The following is a 17,676-nucleotide window of genomic DNA, read 5'->3' on the forward strand; positions in this document are numbered from 1 at the left end:
TATGGGAGAAGATTAAATAACATTGGGAACAAATATTTCTGCTTTGAGAGCGTTTAAAAAGTGAATGCATGAAAGTTAGAGAAATTAAGCTCGTTGCTAAAGCTCTTTGCAAATTCACCCTTAACTGATATATTAGTGTTCACTAAGTGGTTGATTTTTAGAGAACACTTCACTAAAAATTAGTTACAGTACACAAACTACTATTTATGAAAAATTAGTAGTGATAAATATTTACAACTATCGTAAGGTGTAGCTGTAACGTAGCTAACTGGGCTAGCTTACAAAGCTTATGTTAGCTCGCTAATATAAAGCTAGCAGGGTGGAGGTTAAAATCTGAAAACATCCTCAATATAGTGTACAGTATATATCTCACCTGACACTATATAAAATGCTGTTTAATTATGGGGTAAACGGAAAGGTTTCGAAAGTCACATTTGATCAATATAACTCAAATGACAAAACATGGTAATAACGATGGCAAAACGCCTAGCTGATTAGAGTTGGTAAGGTTAGCATAATCAGGTATTTCCCACTCATTCTAAACCCTACTGTATGAACTCTGAGACAAATAGTTCTCCATGTATTTACAAAAAGATTATATAATAACTACTTTTACAAATAATTGAAGAGTTACATTTAAAATGCAATATCATTAGCAAGCCTTAAAACTGTTATTTTTGGCAGTTGTTAGGACCAATTAAAAAATATTTCTATATATCTATTAATAGAAGCTGTGGAGTGTGTCGTAGCTTTGAGCAAAGATAAAAGGAGCCGTGAGACCTTGATCAGCTGAAAGCAGGTCGGCTACCTGTTCAACATGCACTCACTGCTTCTCATTGCCATTAATCACCATAGCAACACAGTGCGAAGCAACAGACAGCTAAGCTAACGCTGCACGTTCATAATGCAAAGGACCACACAGAGGCATCATTAAGTGAAGACTGGAGATCATCAAACGTATGGGATTTACTGCTGATTTAAAGCTGAAAAACTGGATTTGACAAGAGATTATAAAGCTTTAAGAGAAATGTATTATGTATTATTAATGTATTAAGTATTTCTGTTCCAGACAATGTCCTCGAGATCATCCTTGGGCTTTTATTTGGTTCAACTTAGACTTTTTTAGACTGTATTCTCTGTGGACGATCCTTTTTTTGGAACAAAACAGGATGAAAGAGTAAACATCAAAAGCAGCAGTGAGGATGAAACTAATGAAGCAAGGAGAGGGAACGTAGCTCACGGGGGAAAAGGGAGCATCAGTCGCTGTTATAATGATATTATTTGGGGGAAAGTGCCACAAAGGTGCAGACAAAAATCACAGTATGTTGGTTGGAAATAGAGATGTAGTGACCTTCAGACGGCAGATACCGCCTCAAACGCTTAATGACAAAAACCACCAGACCCCAGTGACGCAATTAATGAAGTACCTGCAACAAAATCCAAGGATAAAAAACATGAAAAGATAACTATAAAATGACGACATTTGTATTCTGTTGTTGCCCCAGCTTCCGCTCCCACTTGACTTGCTGTGATCCAACTGTTACATAAGTCTTTAATCCAGCTGTGCTACTTCTCCTCTCCCTCCTTTTTCTCCCGCCACCGTAATCTGAATCCTAAAAAAAAAAAACCTCTTCCTCATTTTATCTGCTTTTAACACCGACAACATCCTAACACAGGCTTGAAACTGTGTCTTATAATGAAACCTCTTTGTCCGGGGTTGCGCTGCAGGAGAAAAATAAGTCTTTTGATGCAGATGCTTTGCTGTTTCTCTGAAATCAGCTTTTCCCCAAACACAAAATAATGTGTGTTTTTGTCACCTACAGCCCCTGTCTTTCTCCTGGTCTCTAAGGGGGGCTGCCAAGAATAGACTGCCCTTAACCGTTGGTAGCCGCTAATGTGGCAAACAGAGATCCAGCAGGTTGTGTTCTGCCTTTCAACACCAGCCGGGGGACTCAAAGAGCTGTAAAGTTGCTAGAAACCTTTCCAAAGCCCTTCAGCACGCCGGGACTCTGCTGGCAGCCATTTGATCAAAGAGAGACACGGCTGGCTTTTCCCTTTTATCTGCTGAGGTTGTGAGAGGTCTACGCAAGAATAGCAGTCATACATTCAAAGATAAGATGCAAAGCAGGGTGAGGACTGAGGGGGGGGGTAAGGGTGAATCAAGCTGCAGACAAGAGAAGCAGTGGAAGATATTAATATTGTTTTGTGAAAGTGATAAGGTAAACTTTATAAATAAGAGAACATGTTTAAGCCCCTATAAGATAATGTGTATCTTTATTAAGACCAACGGCATCTTCCTTATCCAGATCCTGACCTCATGCATTACTTACGCTTTGTGCCTGTCTGAGGCATCACGCCGTGGCTATTATTATTATCAGGCGACAGATAGGCACCAGAGACAAGGGAGTGGACCCATATAACACACATAACACACACATAAACACACACACACACACACACACACACACACACACACACACACACACACACACACACACACACACACACACCACACACACACACACACACACACACACACACACACACACACACACACACACACACACACACACACACACACACACACACACACACACACACACACACACACACACACACACAAAGGCACATACAGGATCTGTTCAAACCACATGAGATAATTTTTCAAATAAATCTATTTAGGAAATAAAGTCTTCCTGTTATGTCCTGTTCCAGGTATCTGCTGAGATAGCAGAACAAAAGTTACACACACACCTATTATACTGTATATCTTATTGCATGAAGGCTTAGCCATTATTTTATGCCAAAAGACAAAACAAACTACATTTAAACTTCATGCGTTGAAAAACTCCATGACTTCGTATTTCTCTTCACAAAAACGATTTAGTGAACTGTGCAGGCTCAATTCACTGGTAACTTTTCTTGGAACCGAAAACAGGCTTATACGTTTTCCTTCTCATTATAAAGTCCTGGACTGAATGGAACTGAATAATTACAATTTATAAAAAAAGGTTACGCTCACTTCACAGTGACAGCTGAAGCACCAGATGGTCAAGATGACGGTTTGACTATCAGACAAATCATAAAATTATCTCAAATAAAAAACAGAAATCTTGTTTGAACAGATGCCCTAGCAAACCATCTTCAAGTATCATACCGCCAATATTTTTTGGATGTCTAAAATGTATAGTTTACTTCCAGACTCATGCTTAACTAGATTTTCTCTTTTATTGCCTTTCATTTTTGATAAACAGTGTTTCTTTACATTTAAACATGTGTATACACCTATTTCTTCACAAACCTGTGTACATTAAAGCCCTTTTTATTTTTTAAATGAAATTGTCCAGCTTGTTGTCCTTGTTCCTAGCTGTTTTGTCAATTTTTGTGCAACTTTATTTAGAGGAAAGCAATACACTCGAGTAAAACTCCTTGTATACACTTGGCTAATAAAGGTGATTAAATTATTTAAAAAAAAAAAAATTATTTTTAATATTTCCTTATTTTAGTGTCAAACATTGAATGCCTGTTTCCATATTCATAATATTTGTAGGACACAAATGGCAACACTGGAAATAACTTTATTACAGTATCCTATCCCCAAAAAAGAATAATATCAAGAAATATATACAAATGTACTCAATAAACAAAACCAATTACAAGCAAAGCAGAGTTTGCCTAGCTTGTGCAACACAAGTGAAAAAGCCTTATTTCCTTCACACAAAAATAGTCCCAAAACAGTTCTAAGAAAATAACAAAATAAGAAGAGAAAGGCTCATAAACTTGTCTGCTGGAGTAAAGTTATCAGAAGTACATCCTTTCATGCCTGATGAAGCTTTACTTTTTGAAATAGCAAAATAATTAAAGTATGTGAGGGTGGCTTCTTTTGGGCAGTGACCTTGAAGGGAGTTTATTGCTCTCTCTGTCCGGAGAAAAGGCCTCTTGCTGATCACATGTTAATCACCCTGCATGATGTAATGTTTGTTCTTCTATGTAGCCTCATTAAGGGAGCAGCTGTTCAGAATATGGAGGGGTTAATGGAGGGTAATACAAGTAATAAGACATCCAGATATACATCAAACATCCCTCAAATTCTGAATCAATAACTGGATAATTGAATTAATGATTAATCCCTTGTCTACTTAACAGTGTTGCAGAGGGATGAAGAAGGGTGAGGAATAAGGGGCGTGTTCATTGACCCTCCCCTCCTCTCCTCTTCTTCACCCGTGGATCTGATTTCCCCTGACATTAGTCCTGCTGGAGCATCCGTCAGGCTCCACACACACTGTCACCACACGCAAATACACCAGGGCTGCAGCTAACGCTTGTTTTCATAATCGACTAATCTGCAAATCATTTTCTTTATTAATCGTTTGGTCTGTAATTGTCCGAAAATAGTGAAAGATTTAAATTCCAGTTTCTCAAAGTCAAGTTTCATGTGTTTACATATCTTGTGTTGTTTACTGAAACCCATTGATATTCAGTAAAATGTGGCATGAAAAACGCACGCACGCACGCACGCACGCACGCACGCACGCACGCACGCACGCACGCACGCACGCACGCACGCACGCACGCACGCACGCACGCACGCACGCACGCACGCACGCACACACACACACACACACACACACACACACACACACACACACACACACACACACACACACACACACACACACACACACACACACACACACACACACACACACACACACACACACACACACACACACACATCACACACACACACACACACACACACACACACACACACACACACACACACACACACACACACACACACTGATGCTGATAGTTATCTCCCAGCACCTGAGGCAGGTGAGGTGAAGGGTCTCAGACTTGTAGCAGATGTGAGGACCCTCGAGGTGCCCACTCTGATGATCATCACCAGACCTGTCACCTTGTCTCCCTGCAGACACTTCCTTCTCTAATTCAGCTGCCCAGCCAGCAGCTGCTTCCTGCTCCGGCTGATGAGCAGAGACTGCTGATGGCAGCGATGTGTGTGTGTGACACCAGAACAACCAGTAATGTAGTTACAGCTCACCATCATCTGCTCTGTTAATATGTGGACATTTCCTGCTATTAGACAGATATCTGATAACAAATAATGATGAGGACGCTCGTGTTTTCTCTTGTGTTTTCTGCAGCTAGTTCAAAACAAAGCGGCACACCCTGCTAACTTATATCTGTGGTGGACAGTAACTAAGTACATTTACTGAAGTACAATTTAAAGGTTCATGTACTTGAGTTTTTCAATTTATTGCAACTTTATAATTCTACTCCAATACATTGCTACTACACTGTATTATTGTTTTTACTTCATTTTCCTGATGTCTTGAGGTACTTTGAAGTTTGTGTTCCCAATGCACCTTAATCAGTGGTAAAAAAAAAAGTACAATTAATCAAGTAATGCACATAAATACAACTTTGAGGTACTTGTACTTTACTTATGTATGTCTGTTTCAGGCTACTTTAACTTCACTATAATTCAGAGCAAAATATACTTGTACTACTTTATCTGAAAGTTTCAGTTACTTTGAAGATTCAGATTAAGTTTAATATTATAACATATAGACAACAAATAATTGAACATGAATAGGTATAGATAAATGAAATGTTAAAACCTTGGGGAAATACAAGCTACCCAAAAGTGTATATAGTAAATAATAAGCCTTTTGAAATACTCTTGTACTTTTACTTTAAAAAAAAAAACGTTCAAATCTGAAAGCAGCACAAAGCATTTCTACTGTATTAAAACTACTTTTACTTGAATTAACTATTTGAGTACTTCATCCTCCCCTGATTATTATCAATAGTATGCACTGGTTAAAAGTTGTTGACAGGATGATTGCTGCACTTGTACTTTGAAGATGGAGAGTTCAATCATAAATAGTCCAATTAAATATAAAAACAGGATTTAGAGTCATATGCCACCAAACAGGCAACAAAGAAACAAAAAAGCTGGTTTAATCTCCCCAAGGCAAACATTATTTACGTAAAACACAAAGTTGTATATATAGTGATGCAAATATGGAATTCTTTACCTCTGACACTGCCTAACATAAAAAAATAAATCAGTGTTTCAAATGAAAACATTTATAAGGGATGCTATAAATATAAGGATTTGTATGTTTGCTTGGAACTATGTTGAGAAAGTCATTAGTGTACATGTAGGTTTTTACATACATATTAAAGGCTTTTCTCTTATTCATGTCTTATGTTGGCCATCTCCACTGTTTATTACATGTTTTCAAATGTTGACCCCAGGACACCCTTGGTGCTTTATAATAAACCAAATACTGAGAGTAACAACTTTAAAACCCTTCTAGTTTAACCTAGCAACTTATCTCTCTATCAGGCTGCAGAAGAGTAAAAGCAAGAGTAAAACTGAGTGCTGCTGAGTCCCAGCCAGGCCGCTGAGCTCTGTGAGTCCTGAGTGGGATTTATTTCCTCTGCAGAACCAGGGGAAGCCATGTGATTGTTGATAGTGTGCATTGCATATTGTAGCTCTCACCAAAGCAATTTAACTGGGCCAGCCAAGTTAATTTCTATTCTGCACATTCACCGGCCATCCCTGCATCTGTAGCCACTGGCACATTCCCCATTCAGCTCCACAAAAACATTGTAAAGCTCACAGTCAATGGCCTGCCAAAGCTTCACAGTGAAATGTGTATCATTGCAGATGAGTGTCCATCACCCTGTGCGTGCACTCCCTGCCCTGTGTGTGGTGCAAGTTAATGCACCGAAACAAATGTAATATGTATCATGCACTACATCCATGCACCTGCAGACACACAGCTACAGTTGTGACAGTGTTGACAGACGGGGCCCTTACGTATCTGCTGATGATGTTCCGGAGCTGGGTGAAATCCATCCTTAAGACGGCTCCGGCGGCGACTAAACTGCAAAACGGAGACGCTCTCCTCTCCTCGGTTCTCTTCGTAAACGCTACCTAATTTGGATCTTTCCACCAGGATCCATCGCTCTCCACCTCTGCCGCCGCCACTGTGTCTGAGATAGCGAGGAGCAGCGGGCTCTCAGTCGGCTCTTCTGATTTTCATGGCATCCCTGGGAAGAGCCATGCAGAGACCGAGCGAACACACCGACCCACAGCCGCGCTGCTGGCTACATCTCCGGGGGAATTTCACCGACCTCCAAACGTCTGGGCGGTGCTCCCGGTTACTCCTCGGTTGTTTAACTGTGTTATTCTGGCAGGAGACGGTCCCTCATGGAGGCTGTGTGTGTCCTGTGTTACAGCGGTGGCCCTGTCGGTGTAGCGGCAACACTCACCCGTCAGATGACTACGCTGCGCATGCGCACTGGGGTTGTCCCTCACCTCGATTGGAGTACATCTGAATACTGCACTGTATGATCACACACACAAGCTTCAATCTAAACATCTAAAGTCATGTCAAAAGATCTGAGAAAAACTACAGAAGTCATAATATGACTTTAATGTTGTTTATTTATATTCTTATTTTAAATACTGTAAGCTAATATTGAGATAATTCATTCAGTGGGTGGGAGCAGTACTCAAATCTTGTACTTAACCCTTCTCTTGCGTTTCGGGTCAAAAGTGACCGAGTGACTTTGTTTTTTTATCATAAATATTGTGTTTTTCATCCAATTGCCTCAAGACCTTATATTATCCTCCACACTAGGCCTCTGAACATATACAATTGATGATCACCACTTGCATTGATTTTTTAGTGATTTATTCAACAGTGAAACCCCCATGATGTTTTCGGTCAGAATTGACCGCCATAGGAAATGAATGGGTATGAGTGTATTATGTTCATCCTGCAGATGGAAAACATCTCCACACACACACACACACACACACACACACACACACACACACACACACACACACACCACACACACACACACACACACACACGCACGCACGCACGCACACGCACAAACACACACACACACAAATACACACTTACACGACGACATCAAGTAAAAGTACATTTAAATACTCAAGTAAAGTACAAGTCCCTCAAAATTGTACTTGCAGTAGTTGAGTAAATGTACTAAGTTACTTTACACCACTGGCCTCAGTAAAGTAAACCAAACGATTCTATCACAAGGTGAATACCTGCATTCAAATTGCAGTGACATATAAGTAAAAGTACAGATATAATATCTGCCAAATATATTTAATAAGTAAAGGTAAAGTCCCCACAATACAGGCAAAAGTACTACAACAATTATTTGATTTTTAATACTGATGCATCAACATGAAAGCAGCAATTTAATACTCTATCTGGCAAAGGTTGAGGTGATTCTGCATGTTTTATGTACTGCTGGTGGTTTGATTTACTGCATAACAATGCAACATATTCTATATACTGAATCTCAATCTAATGCTGTATCTTTAGTTGTCAGATAAATACAGTGGAGGGGTAGAAAGTACACTGTTTACCGCTCAAATGAAGTGGAGATCAGGTGGAATAAAATGATACTCAAGTAAAGTACAAGCACCTCAGTATTGTACTAAAGTACAGAACTGAAATGTTCAAATGTGCCCAATGTCTTTCAGGTCTAACTCTTTGAAATGATTGCGCTGTCACACTTCTATAAATATGATATACATCGGCCAATCAACATGACAGTATATTTAACCTCTGAGTATATTTAGGCAGAGACATTTCACATGCTCTAAATGCCAGCAGCATGTTTCCATAACATACTCTGACCACACACACACACACACACACACACACACACACACACACACACACACACACACACACACACACACACACACACACACACACACACACACACACACACACACACACCACACACACACACACACACACACAAACTTACACGACGACATCAACTCAAAGTAATAGCTTGCAGTAAACACACTGTGTTCGGATGCTCTTTGGTATCACTTTATATTATGGCTTTCTTAACGAACAATATTTTTCGAGGAAATATCTAAATTATCATGTTAAAGGACCGAAAACAACAAGTCTTCAGACAGAACAGATGAGTTAACAAAATAAGCAAAGATCAAGTCAAAGCTTACAGTCTTTGTTATGTAACAGCAACTGTAATCCTGCCATTGTTCAATCAGAATCAGAATCAGAATACCTTTTATTATGTGAAACCTTACAAAACCCAACAGAAAAAAAAACAGAAAATCTAAATTTGTCTCCATCTCAGGGGATCGTCAGTCTGCAGGTGGACAGGTTGTGATGTCGGCCCCAGAAAATTCATTTAAGGCGTTATGACTTTCAATTAGCACAGACTTTATTAATAATGCATACAGCACTTTAAGCTGTGACCTACTAAGGCTCTACGCTGCTGTTTACCTCCCTGAAGATGGGGCACTTAGAGTCTAATGATGAGTCCGCCTTAGTGGACACATTACACCACGCTCTTTGTTTATGTGCTGTCACAATTACATGCATGTTGTGTTTTATGTCATTGTCATGTTGTGGAGATAGGAGGGCCTCTTATTCCCTTCCCACTTATTGGTCACACCTACAGAAAGCACAATGGTGGGCAAAAGTTTTAAATAGCTCATGCAGTGCCAACACAGCAGATATGAGAATAACATAATGTGCTATAATAAGGCAGACAATGCTGACTTATTGGAATAAAATCATCTCAAATCCCTGGCTTATAAATAACTCATTATATTCAGAGACAGAGACATATATTTATTCATATTCCTAATTATTTTCATTCATACTGTATGTGTTTATCTCCAGATGCGCTGTGTTTATATTATAATACAGTTTTTTTATTTATATCTTATATATATAACTTTTGTTATTCTGTGAACTCTTACCTGTCCTATCCTGTGTAACTCCTATTACTGTTGCTGAATTTCCCTACGAGGATTAAAGGGTCCCTCCCAGCTAGAAATGTTTGGTTCTAAAAACATTCTGAGAATGTTACCATTCATAGTTCTAGGAATGTTTTCAGCGGGAAGTTTTAGTTTGGTTCCCAGAATGTTCTTCTGAAAGGTAGGATAACGTTCTCTAAAAACATTCTTAAAATGTTTGGTGATAACCTTCTTCAAATGTTTTTGATAACATTGTTCGAACATTATGCCCTACTATTCTTAAAACGTTTTCAGCTGCAAGTGTTTTTGTTGATCCCAGAATGTTCTTCTGAAAGGTATGATAACGTTCTCTAAAAACATTCTTAAAATGCTTGATAATAACCTTTTTACATGTTTTTGATAACATTGTTAGAACATTATGCCCTACTATTCTTAAAACGTTTTCAGCTGCAAGTTAGATTTTTTTATGTTGCCAGAATGTTATTATTTTAGAGAAGGATAACGTGCTTTACTTTTAAAACATTATGCAAATGTTCTGTGGTAACAATTTACTAAAATATTTTAACATTATTTGAACATTAGGACATGATATTCCTGTAATTCTTCAACTCAAAATTCCTGGGTAACTGGACTGACCACTGAGGATGATTTTGATAGTTTTACTTAACTATTGAAATTTGACTATTAACCCATGTAAAAGGATGAATCGGAATCAGCTGGTGAGCGTAACATTTGTTTATTAGAAAAGGGGAGCTGGGAGTGGAGGTTGATTATGGCGGCAGTGGGAAACAGTTGTTCCAGGGTGGAGAGGCCTGGCTGGTCATGGGAGTGTGGAAGGCCTTGGATTCCTCCTGGGAGAGACACAAAAATCAGTGGGAGGCAAAAGCAGGCAAAGTTGTCAAAAAATCTGCTGGCAAAAAGCTACAGCGGCACGCAACAAACCGTTCACAGCCACAATCCGTTCACGGCAACAATCCTGCAGGGCTTTATTAGAGTGGCTGATGGGCAGGTTGCGGGTGTGGTTGATTGGAGATTGCTCCCAGCCGTTTAGAGCAGACCAGCAGGCAGGGGGGGGAGAGAGACACACAATATAATCAAACACATACAAACACTAACAGGGGTTTCAGGGACGGGCAGTGACAGTCGGTCCGTTCTTCTATATGTCTGTCGGTCTCAAATCTAAAGGGTGCAATGACGTTTTTGATCCACTATGCATAAACAGCGGACACTGTTTCTATGCAGCCCTCACAAACCACACACAGCCAGATAGCTTATCTAACAGTTGGAACCTACATACGAGACACAACTTTTATAGTCAGAAAAAAAGTGTGATTATTGGCGACTAAAAGTGTCTTTTGTCATGAAAAAGTGTTATTCTATCAATATGACAATATAGAGACATGTGCATTAACAACAAAAACACTTGCAGCTGAAAACGTTTTAAGAGTAGTAGGGCATAATGTTCTAACAATGTTATCAAAGACATCTTAAGAAGGTTATCACCAAACATTTTAAGAATGTTTTTAGAGAACGTTATCCTACTTTTCAGAAGAACGTTCTGGGAACCAAAATAAAACTTCCCGCTGAAAACATTCCTAGAAAAATGAATGGTAATATTCTCAGACTGTTTTTAGAACAAAAAATGTCTAGCTGGGAACTCAGACATGCCACCGCAAACATGCAATATCTGCTTACAGCTTATCATGAATTACATACTTGTTTGTCTTTTTCAAAAGGAAAATATTCAGATTTTTTAAAACATCCTTTTAAAAAAAAATGCAACAAGTTTGTTTTTTAAAGCGCTCTACAAATAAATCTTAAGTTGACCATGACCGTGTTAATATTTCGCATCACAGGAACGTTTTATAAAAAAAGAATAACCTCCTGAAAACATTATCCGAATGTTGCTTTGAAAATGTTCTTCTTTTGTTATCATGTAACATTGAGGGAATGTTTCATAAAAGAACATCTATAATATGTTACCCCAACAACGTCCAAAAAACATCCTCAGAATGTTTTATAAAAAACGTTCTGTCATCTCAGCCCTCAATAAAATCCTGAAAACATTTTCTGAATGTTGCAGTTAAAACGTTATGTCTTAGTTAACCTTAAACCTTATTGGAACATTATCTGAAATAATAAACATCCTCAAAAGGTTCTTTGAACATCAGATTAAAACGTTTCTTTAAAACATTATTAGAACCTGTAGGTAACATTAGCCAAAGTTGTGAGAACGTTCCCCGCTAGCTGGGCCTATAAAGCTAATTTTCAGGTTCATATTAGTTTTTAGTGCCTCTACTGTGACATGTCTCCATGCTTTAATGTTCAAAAAGGTCTTTATTTTCCTCATATTGCCTGTGCTGCAGCACCTCTTCTCACCCTCTGTCTGAAACCAGAGCCCATGATTGGTTAGTTGGCCGGCTCTGTTGTGATTAGAGTTGTCCCGCCCCTTAGCCTATCACGTACAATGTGTTGGATCGCTAGCCAATAGAGGCTCAAGTGTTACATAGTGATGTCCTTTATGGTAAGTAAATAAAGGAGTCCAATGGAGGCATTTGTGATTTGAGCCTTTGCAGAACATTTACATGCACAAAAACATATAACACACAACATGAAGGGAAACTCCAAAAAGCATAATAGGGCCTCTTTTAATAAAGGTTTATCTTATCTTTTGTAATCCAAAGTCTTGTGGTGATTGATAGAGAGACTGTATGATGAGCTCACAGCAATGGCTCCTTCATCCTGGAAATTAGGCATCAGTAACTTTCTTTCTCACTTTGTTTTATGGGGTTTTATATTATATTTTATATTGTTGCATCGACTCAGTTGTCTTGTGTCTTACCTGTCAGAGAGAAACCATTATTTATTTTATTTTATTAGATTTGTATTATCATACATTTTACCTCCTTGTGTCTATTAACCTGATAAAATGTTATATTTTGCTGCATGTACCTTTTAAAGTTCTTAACAAATAATCTGAGGGGAATATGTTGTTGTTTGTTTTTAACTTGTGATGTGTCATTTTGTAAAGCACTTTGAGCTGAATGTGTTGTATGAAAAGTGCTATATAAATAAAGCTTTATTATTTGTATTATTATTATTATTATTATTTCTTACTGTCTGACTCTAAATTAGAAAAATATCTGATAGTTTACTGATCAGCATACATGATTGTATCTCATAAAATGTTCATCCAAGAGAAGCTGTTGTTGATTTAAACAGATGAACTGCATCTAAATTGCTTCTCAGTTTTCATCAGAAGTTGATGTTTACACTGCTGTGATAATCACACAGCTGACTGAATATTTCTGTTCCATCTGAGTGGATGAACAGGGTCATTGTTCGTGCCGCTCTGTGTCCTGGGTGTGGGCGAGGCGGAGCTGCATATGGGGCAGTGGGTTACTCTCCTCATGGTGCCATACGTCCTGCGTGGGAATAATCTGCCATCTGCATATCTGGAAAAACTGTTTTGCATGTTAATAACACATCATAATGAATGTAGTGGTGCTAATCAAGTGATGTCAAAATACTTTACAAATAGATTTGGGTGCTAATATTCTTTAAAAACATGTGGGTACGCTCATGGCCACAGACACTGGAATATGGCAAAATGAGGCATGTTTACATCCTACTATAATCTTTAGGTCAAAGTCAACTTTATTGTCAATCTTTCAGTTTGTGTGTACAGACAGAGAGATCGAAATACCGTTTCCCACAATCCCGAATACCAAAATACAAATATATATAAAAAAATATATATAAAAATATGTATATCCTACATAATCAACAGACACATTTATACATATGCACACATTAAGACACAAGCACAGCAATCAATATATACAAAAGAACAGTCACTTCAATATCTTTGGGTGACTGTTATTTTGTATAATATTCTTCATGCCAGGTTTAACTGCTAATTTGTGGTGCAGTAAAGCTTAAACTTTTACTAAGGTTGTCACAAAATCCGTTTTTCACTACACCATTATCATGGCTAAAAGCATTCACAATAAAAAATATGATCATAATATCTTTAGAAATGTTTTTAAATAATATAAACTACTCTCTATTAGTCCTAGTCTATAAAATGGGTGTTTTGTCTCATTTTTGGCAAATAATAACTCTTAAAATACAAGTGTAGGCAAACCTCTTTAGTGAGTTTTACAATCTCGAAAAAATGTAAGTCAAAACAACTCATAAAAAGTTATTGGAAACAGTTGCCTCATTGTAGAGAAGGATAGAGAGAATCGGTTTTCATGACTGTACTAAAGTATATCATTGAGGGCTAATTATCTTCAAAATCGTTATATCGTGACACACATTTTTTTATATATGGATATTCCCAGGAAAGTCCTTAAAATCACTGTATGTCAGTTTATTTAGCTAATTTGATTAAGAGTAAAGTATTAAGTAAGTAAGTAAGTAAGTAAAACTTTATTTATATAACACCCTTCTCAACACGAATGTACAAAGTGCTTTACAGTAGTACACAGGACACAATTCAAAGTACAACTATAACATGTAGAATAAAAGGCATAAAACAACAGCAGGTAACACATAGGATAAAACATAGGATATGTATTACTAACGATGCATCCTGACTAATCTTGTGGCTTTTTCTTGGAAGGGCAGAGTCTAGTTTGAAACCTTTACTGTCTAAGTTTATAAAGGCTAGTTCTCATATTGTGCATATTTTGTTGAATAAAAGACCTCAAACTGTGTGACACAAAGATAAGTTAGGGCAATTGTGCAAGTTGTCTTGCTAAAACAAAAAGAAGTTGCTCTATTCTCTTTGCGATAAACTGCCTTTAGACAGTCAGTCTGGTCTGTCTTTGTGAGATTTTAGAGAGTGTAATATTATTCAAATCTAAATCAGAAAGCTGCTCTTAGAGATCTGTCAGTAAGCCATTAAAACACTGGATGATGAATGCACATTCAGCACTGAACTCACTTCTTGCTGCTGCTTTAATGTCCTGCTTGTTTGCAATATCCATCCATATATATTTACTACTGCTTCTACATGGGGGGTGGTGGCGAAGTCCATAGGGGCTTGGCTTGGCAACTGGAAGGTCACGTGCTAGACCAAGTGCTACCGAGGTGTCCCTGAGCAAGGCACCGTTCCCTACACTGCTCCCCGGGCGCCGTTCATAATGGCAGCCCACTGCTCCTAACACTAGGATGGGTCAAATGCAGAGAAACCATTTCATTACATAGTACCTGTACTGTGTAATGACTATAAAAGTGCAACAACAAAAATACATACTGTGTGTCCTCTTTAAACCGCACGCCTTGTTTGTTTTGATATATTTAAGGAATCCTTTTAGACTTCATTTCCTGTTTTGTTTTTGTTTTGGTATATTTTGGGAAGCCTTTTGCACTGCCTTGGGCGGTGGAACTACAGAAGAAAAATAGTCTTTTGCTGATTCTGCCATTTTTTAAACCATGTGTATTTATTATTTTGAACTGTTTATTCTCTGAAATAAACTACACGAATTAATCCCACATTACGAAGTTGTATTCTGGGAGTTGGGGCATATAATAACAATTATTTGTACAGTCTAATGAGTACACTGTTTATTCGGGGAAACATAAGGCGGTTTAATTTGGGGATAATAGGGGCCCCAACAAACCACTTTTACCAGGGGACAAATATATCATCTACAATACACATATTAATATACAATATGTAAGCAGTGCAAATAGTATCTTTAAACTCCAAAAAAAGTGTTTCAAAGTATTTCAATCTTATTAAACACACAGTAAGATACCTTAAAATACTGGATACGTGAAGATCATTATTTCTTGTAATATTGTAATAATAAAACTACAGTAAAAAAATAGTTAATGCTGTTTTTTTAAAGATTAATCGGGCACTCTGCAGTATACTGTATGCTGACATATTGTTTCCTGGCAGAAACCTAAATGCTTTGCGTGGATGTTTTCCAGTGCAGAACAGGTTTTTGGTATCATGTTGTTCATGTTTAATCATAGGGAGGCTGTGGCTCAGTGGGTAGTGTGCTGGACTTCGAATCAGATAGCAAGTTCGAGTCCTACTGCATGCAGTCAGCATGTCGTTGTGTCCCTGGACAAGACACTTCACCCCAAATTGCTCCTGTGGGGATTGTCCACAGTACTGAATGTATGTAAGTCGCTTTGGATAAAAGCGTCTAACAAATGACATGTAATGTAATCATTGCTCTGGTTGCAGCGGAGCAGCTGACTCTGTAGGATTGTCAGCACAAACACTGGGTTCTATTATGCTGTAGATTTGAATGTATCCCTGTATCAACTCACGCGCTGCGGAAAATAAAGAATATGGCGTGGGATGAGGTATGTGAGGAACAACTGCAGTTAGTTTGGATAAACAGATATAACTGCAGGTTTAGGATCTATGTTTGTTTTTCAAATCTCAAAAATAAGTGTAAAAAAAAAGCTACATACAGTTTAATACAGTGGATTTTAGAAATGTAAATCTGTTTGTGGTGCCTGGCTTATAAACATAATAGAGGTCTGTTAATGCATTGGAAATGTGATTAATTGTTGTTAATGTTAAATAAGTGCAAACAGACCATAACTTAGTTTCTGGTTTCAAAAAGGGGTAGGAATATTTGTATTTAACCAAATTATATTAATTTATGTAATATTCATTAAACAAAATATGAATGAATGAATCCTGACCAAATGAATGTGTTTGTGATTAGTAATTGTATTATTATTCAAATGTAATTAATTTTGATTAATAATAATAAGTATTATGATACTATTATTATTATTATTATTATACCATCATTATTATTATTATTATTATTATTATTATTATTATTATTATTATTATTATTATTATTATTATTATTATTATTATTATTATTATTAATGTAGTTATAATTATTATTATCATCATTGTCATTAATACCAATATTATTGTTGTTGTTATTATGATTATTTTACTTATTATTATAATTTCAAGAACAAATACATTTAAAAAATAAATACAAATTAACATTTAAAATGGGAAGAAATGTTTACAAGAAGTATACATATTAAATAGTAAGTAAAAATAAGACAATTGAATCTGAAAAATAAAATATGTGCAGAATATCAGAATTTAAAGTGGAGAAACCTAAATAGTTGAGTTTTGAATAATGAATTATGGCTTATCACAGATCAGCTGGTCATCATGTATTATTTGGTCAGAGTAAGACCTTACCTGAAGGCAGTTCAAAGAAGTAAACTCAGGTATTTGGTGCCATCTAGTGGCCATTACACAAAATCACATGAGTGTCCTCATAAATACCACACGCTCATACACCATACTGCATGGTGGCTGTGTTGGTGAAGACTCAGGTAATTTGGAAGCTAATTAATTAATTGTTTTGATTAGTTGTAATTGGAGTACCATTAAAGGAGTTTACTCATGGGAGAACAAATTAACAGAAGGTGACAATTAGACCTAACGGGTTCAGTCTACTGTTTATTAATTTGTGAAGCTTCAACAGATTTGTTGTTACTCCACTGAATGAGTTTCTGAGTGTGTTTAATGATTGCTTGACTGATTTAGTTGATGTGCATGTGAGTGAAGCAGCTTTACAGGTTCATGTGTGACCTCTCCTCTCATGTCGGAGGTGCAGCTAACACCGCTTGTGAGCCTCCGATTGTGTGAGTAAGCACTGCAAACTCTGCAGGACGCCAGAGCTAAGATAATAGGTGTGTTTTTGTCTCTGGCGGGGCCTGTGTGCGTCACATGGCTCCCTCTCTCCATGCCCAGTCCGGGTGCCAAGAGAGGGGCTTAAACCTGCGTCTGGAGATGGGAGCTGTGGAGATCCCAGGGAGCGGAGGCTTGGCAC

At 37.6% G+C, this 17,676-nt stretch overlaps 1 protein-coding gene across 1 annotated transcript in view; it reads right to left on the reverse strand.

Annotated features, from left to right (window-relative positions):
* LOC117481242 (probable phospholipid-transporting ATPase IH) overlaps positions 1-7,146 on the reverse strand; it is a 36,278-nt gene extending 29,132 nt beyond the window's left edge. Inside the window, exon 1 of the mRNA XM_034128868.1 lies at positions 6,857-7,146. Coding sequence (XP_033984759.1) covers positions 6,857-6,895 — 39 coding nt within the window. The 5' untranslated portion in view covers positions 6,896-7,146. The remainder of the gene's footprint in view (positions 1-6,856) is intronic.
* Between the last annotated feature and the right edge of the window lie 10,530 nt (positions 7,147-17,676).

The sequence above is a fragment of the Trematomus bernacchii genome, unplaced genomic scaffold (genome assembly GCF_902827165.1).
Source record: "Trematomus bernacchii unplaced genomic scaffold, fTreBer1.1, whole genome shotgun sequence".
NCBI lineage: Eukaryota > Metazoa > Chordata > Actinopteri > Perciformes > Nototheniidae > Trematomus > Trematomus bernacchii.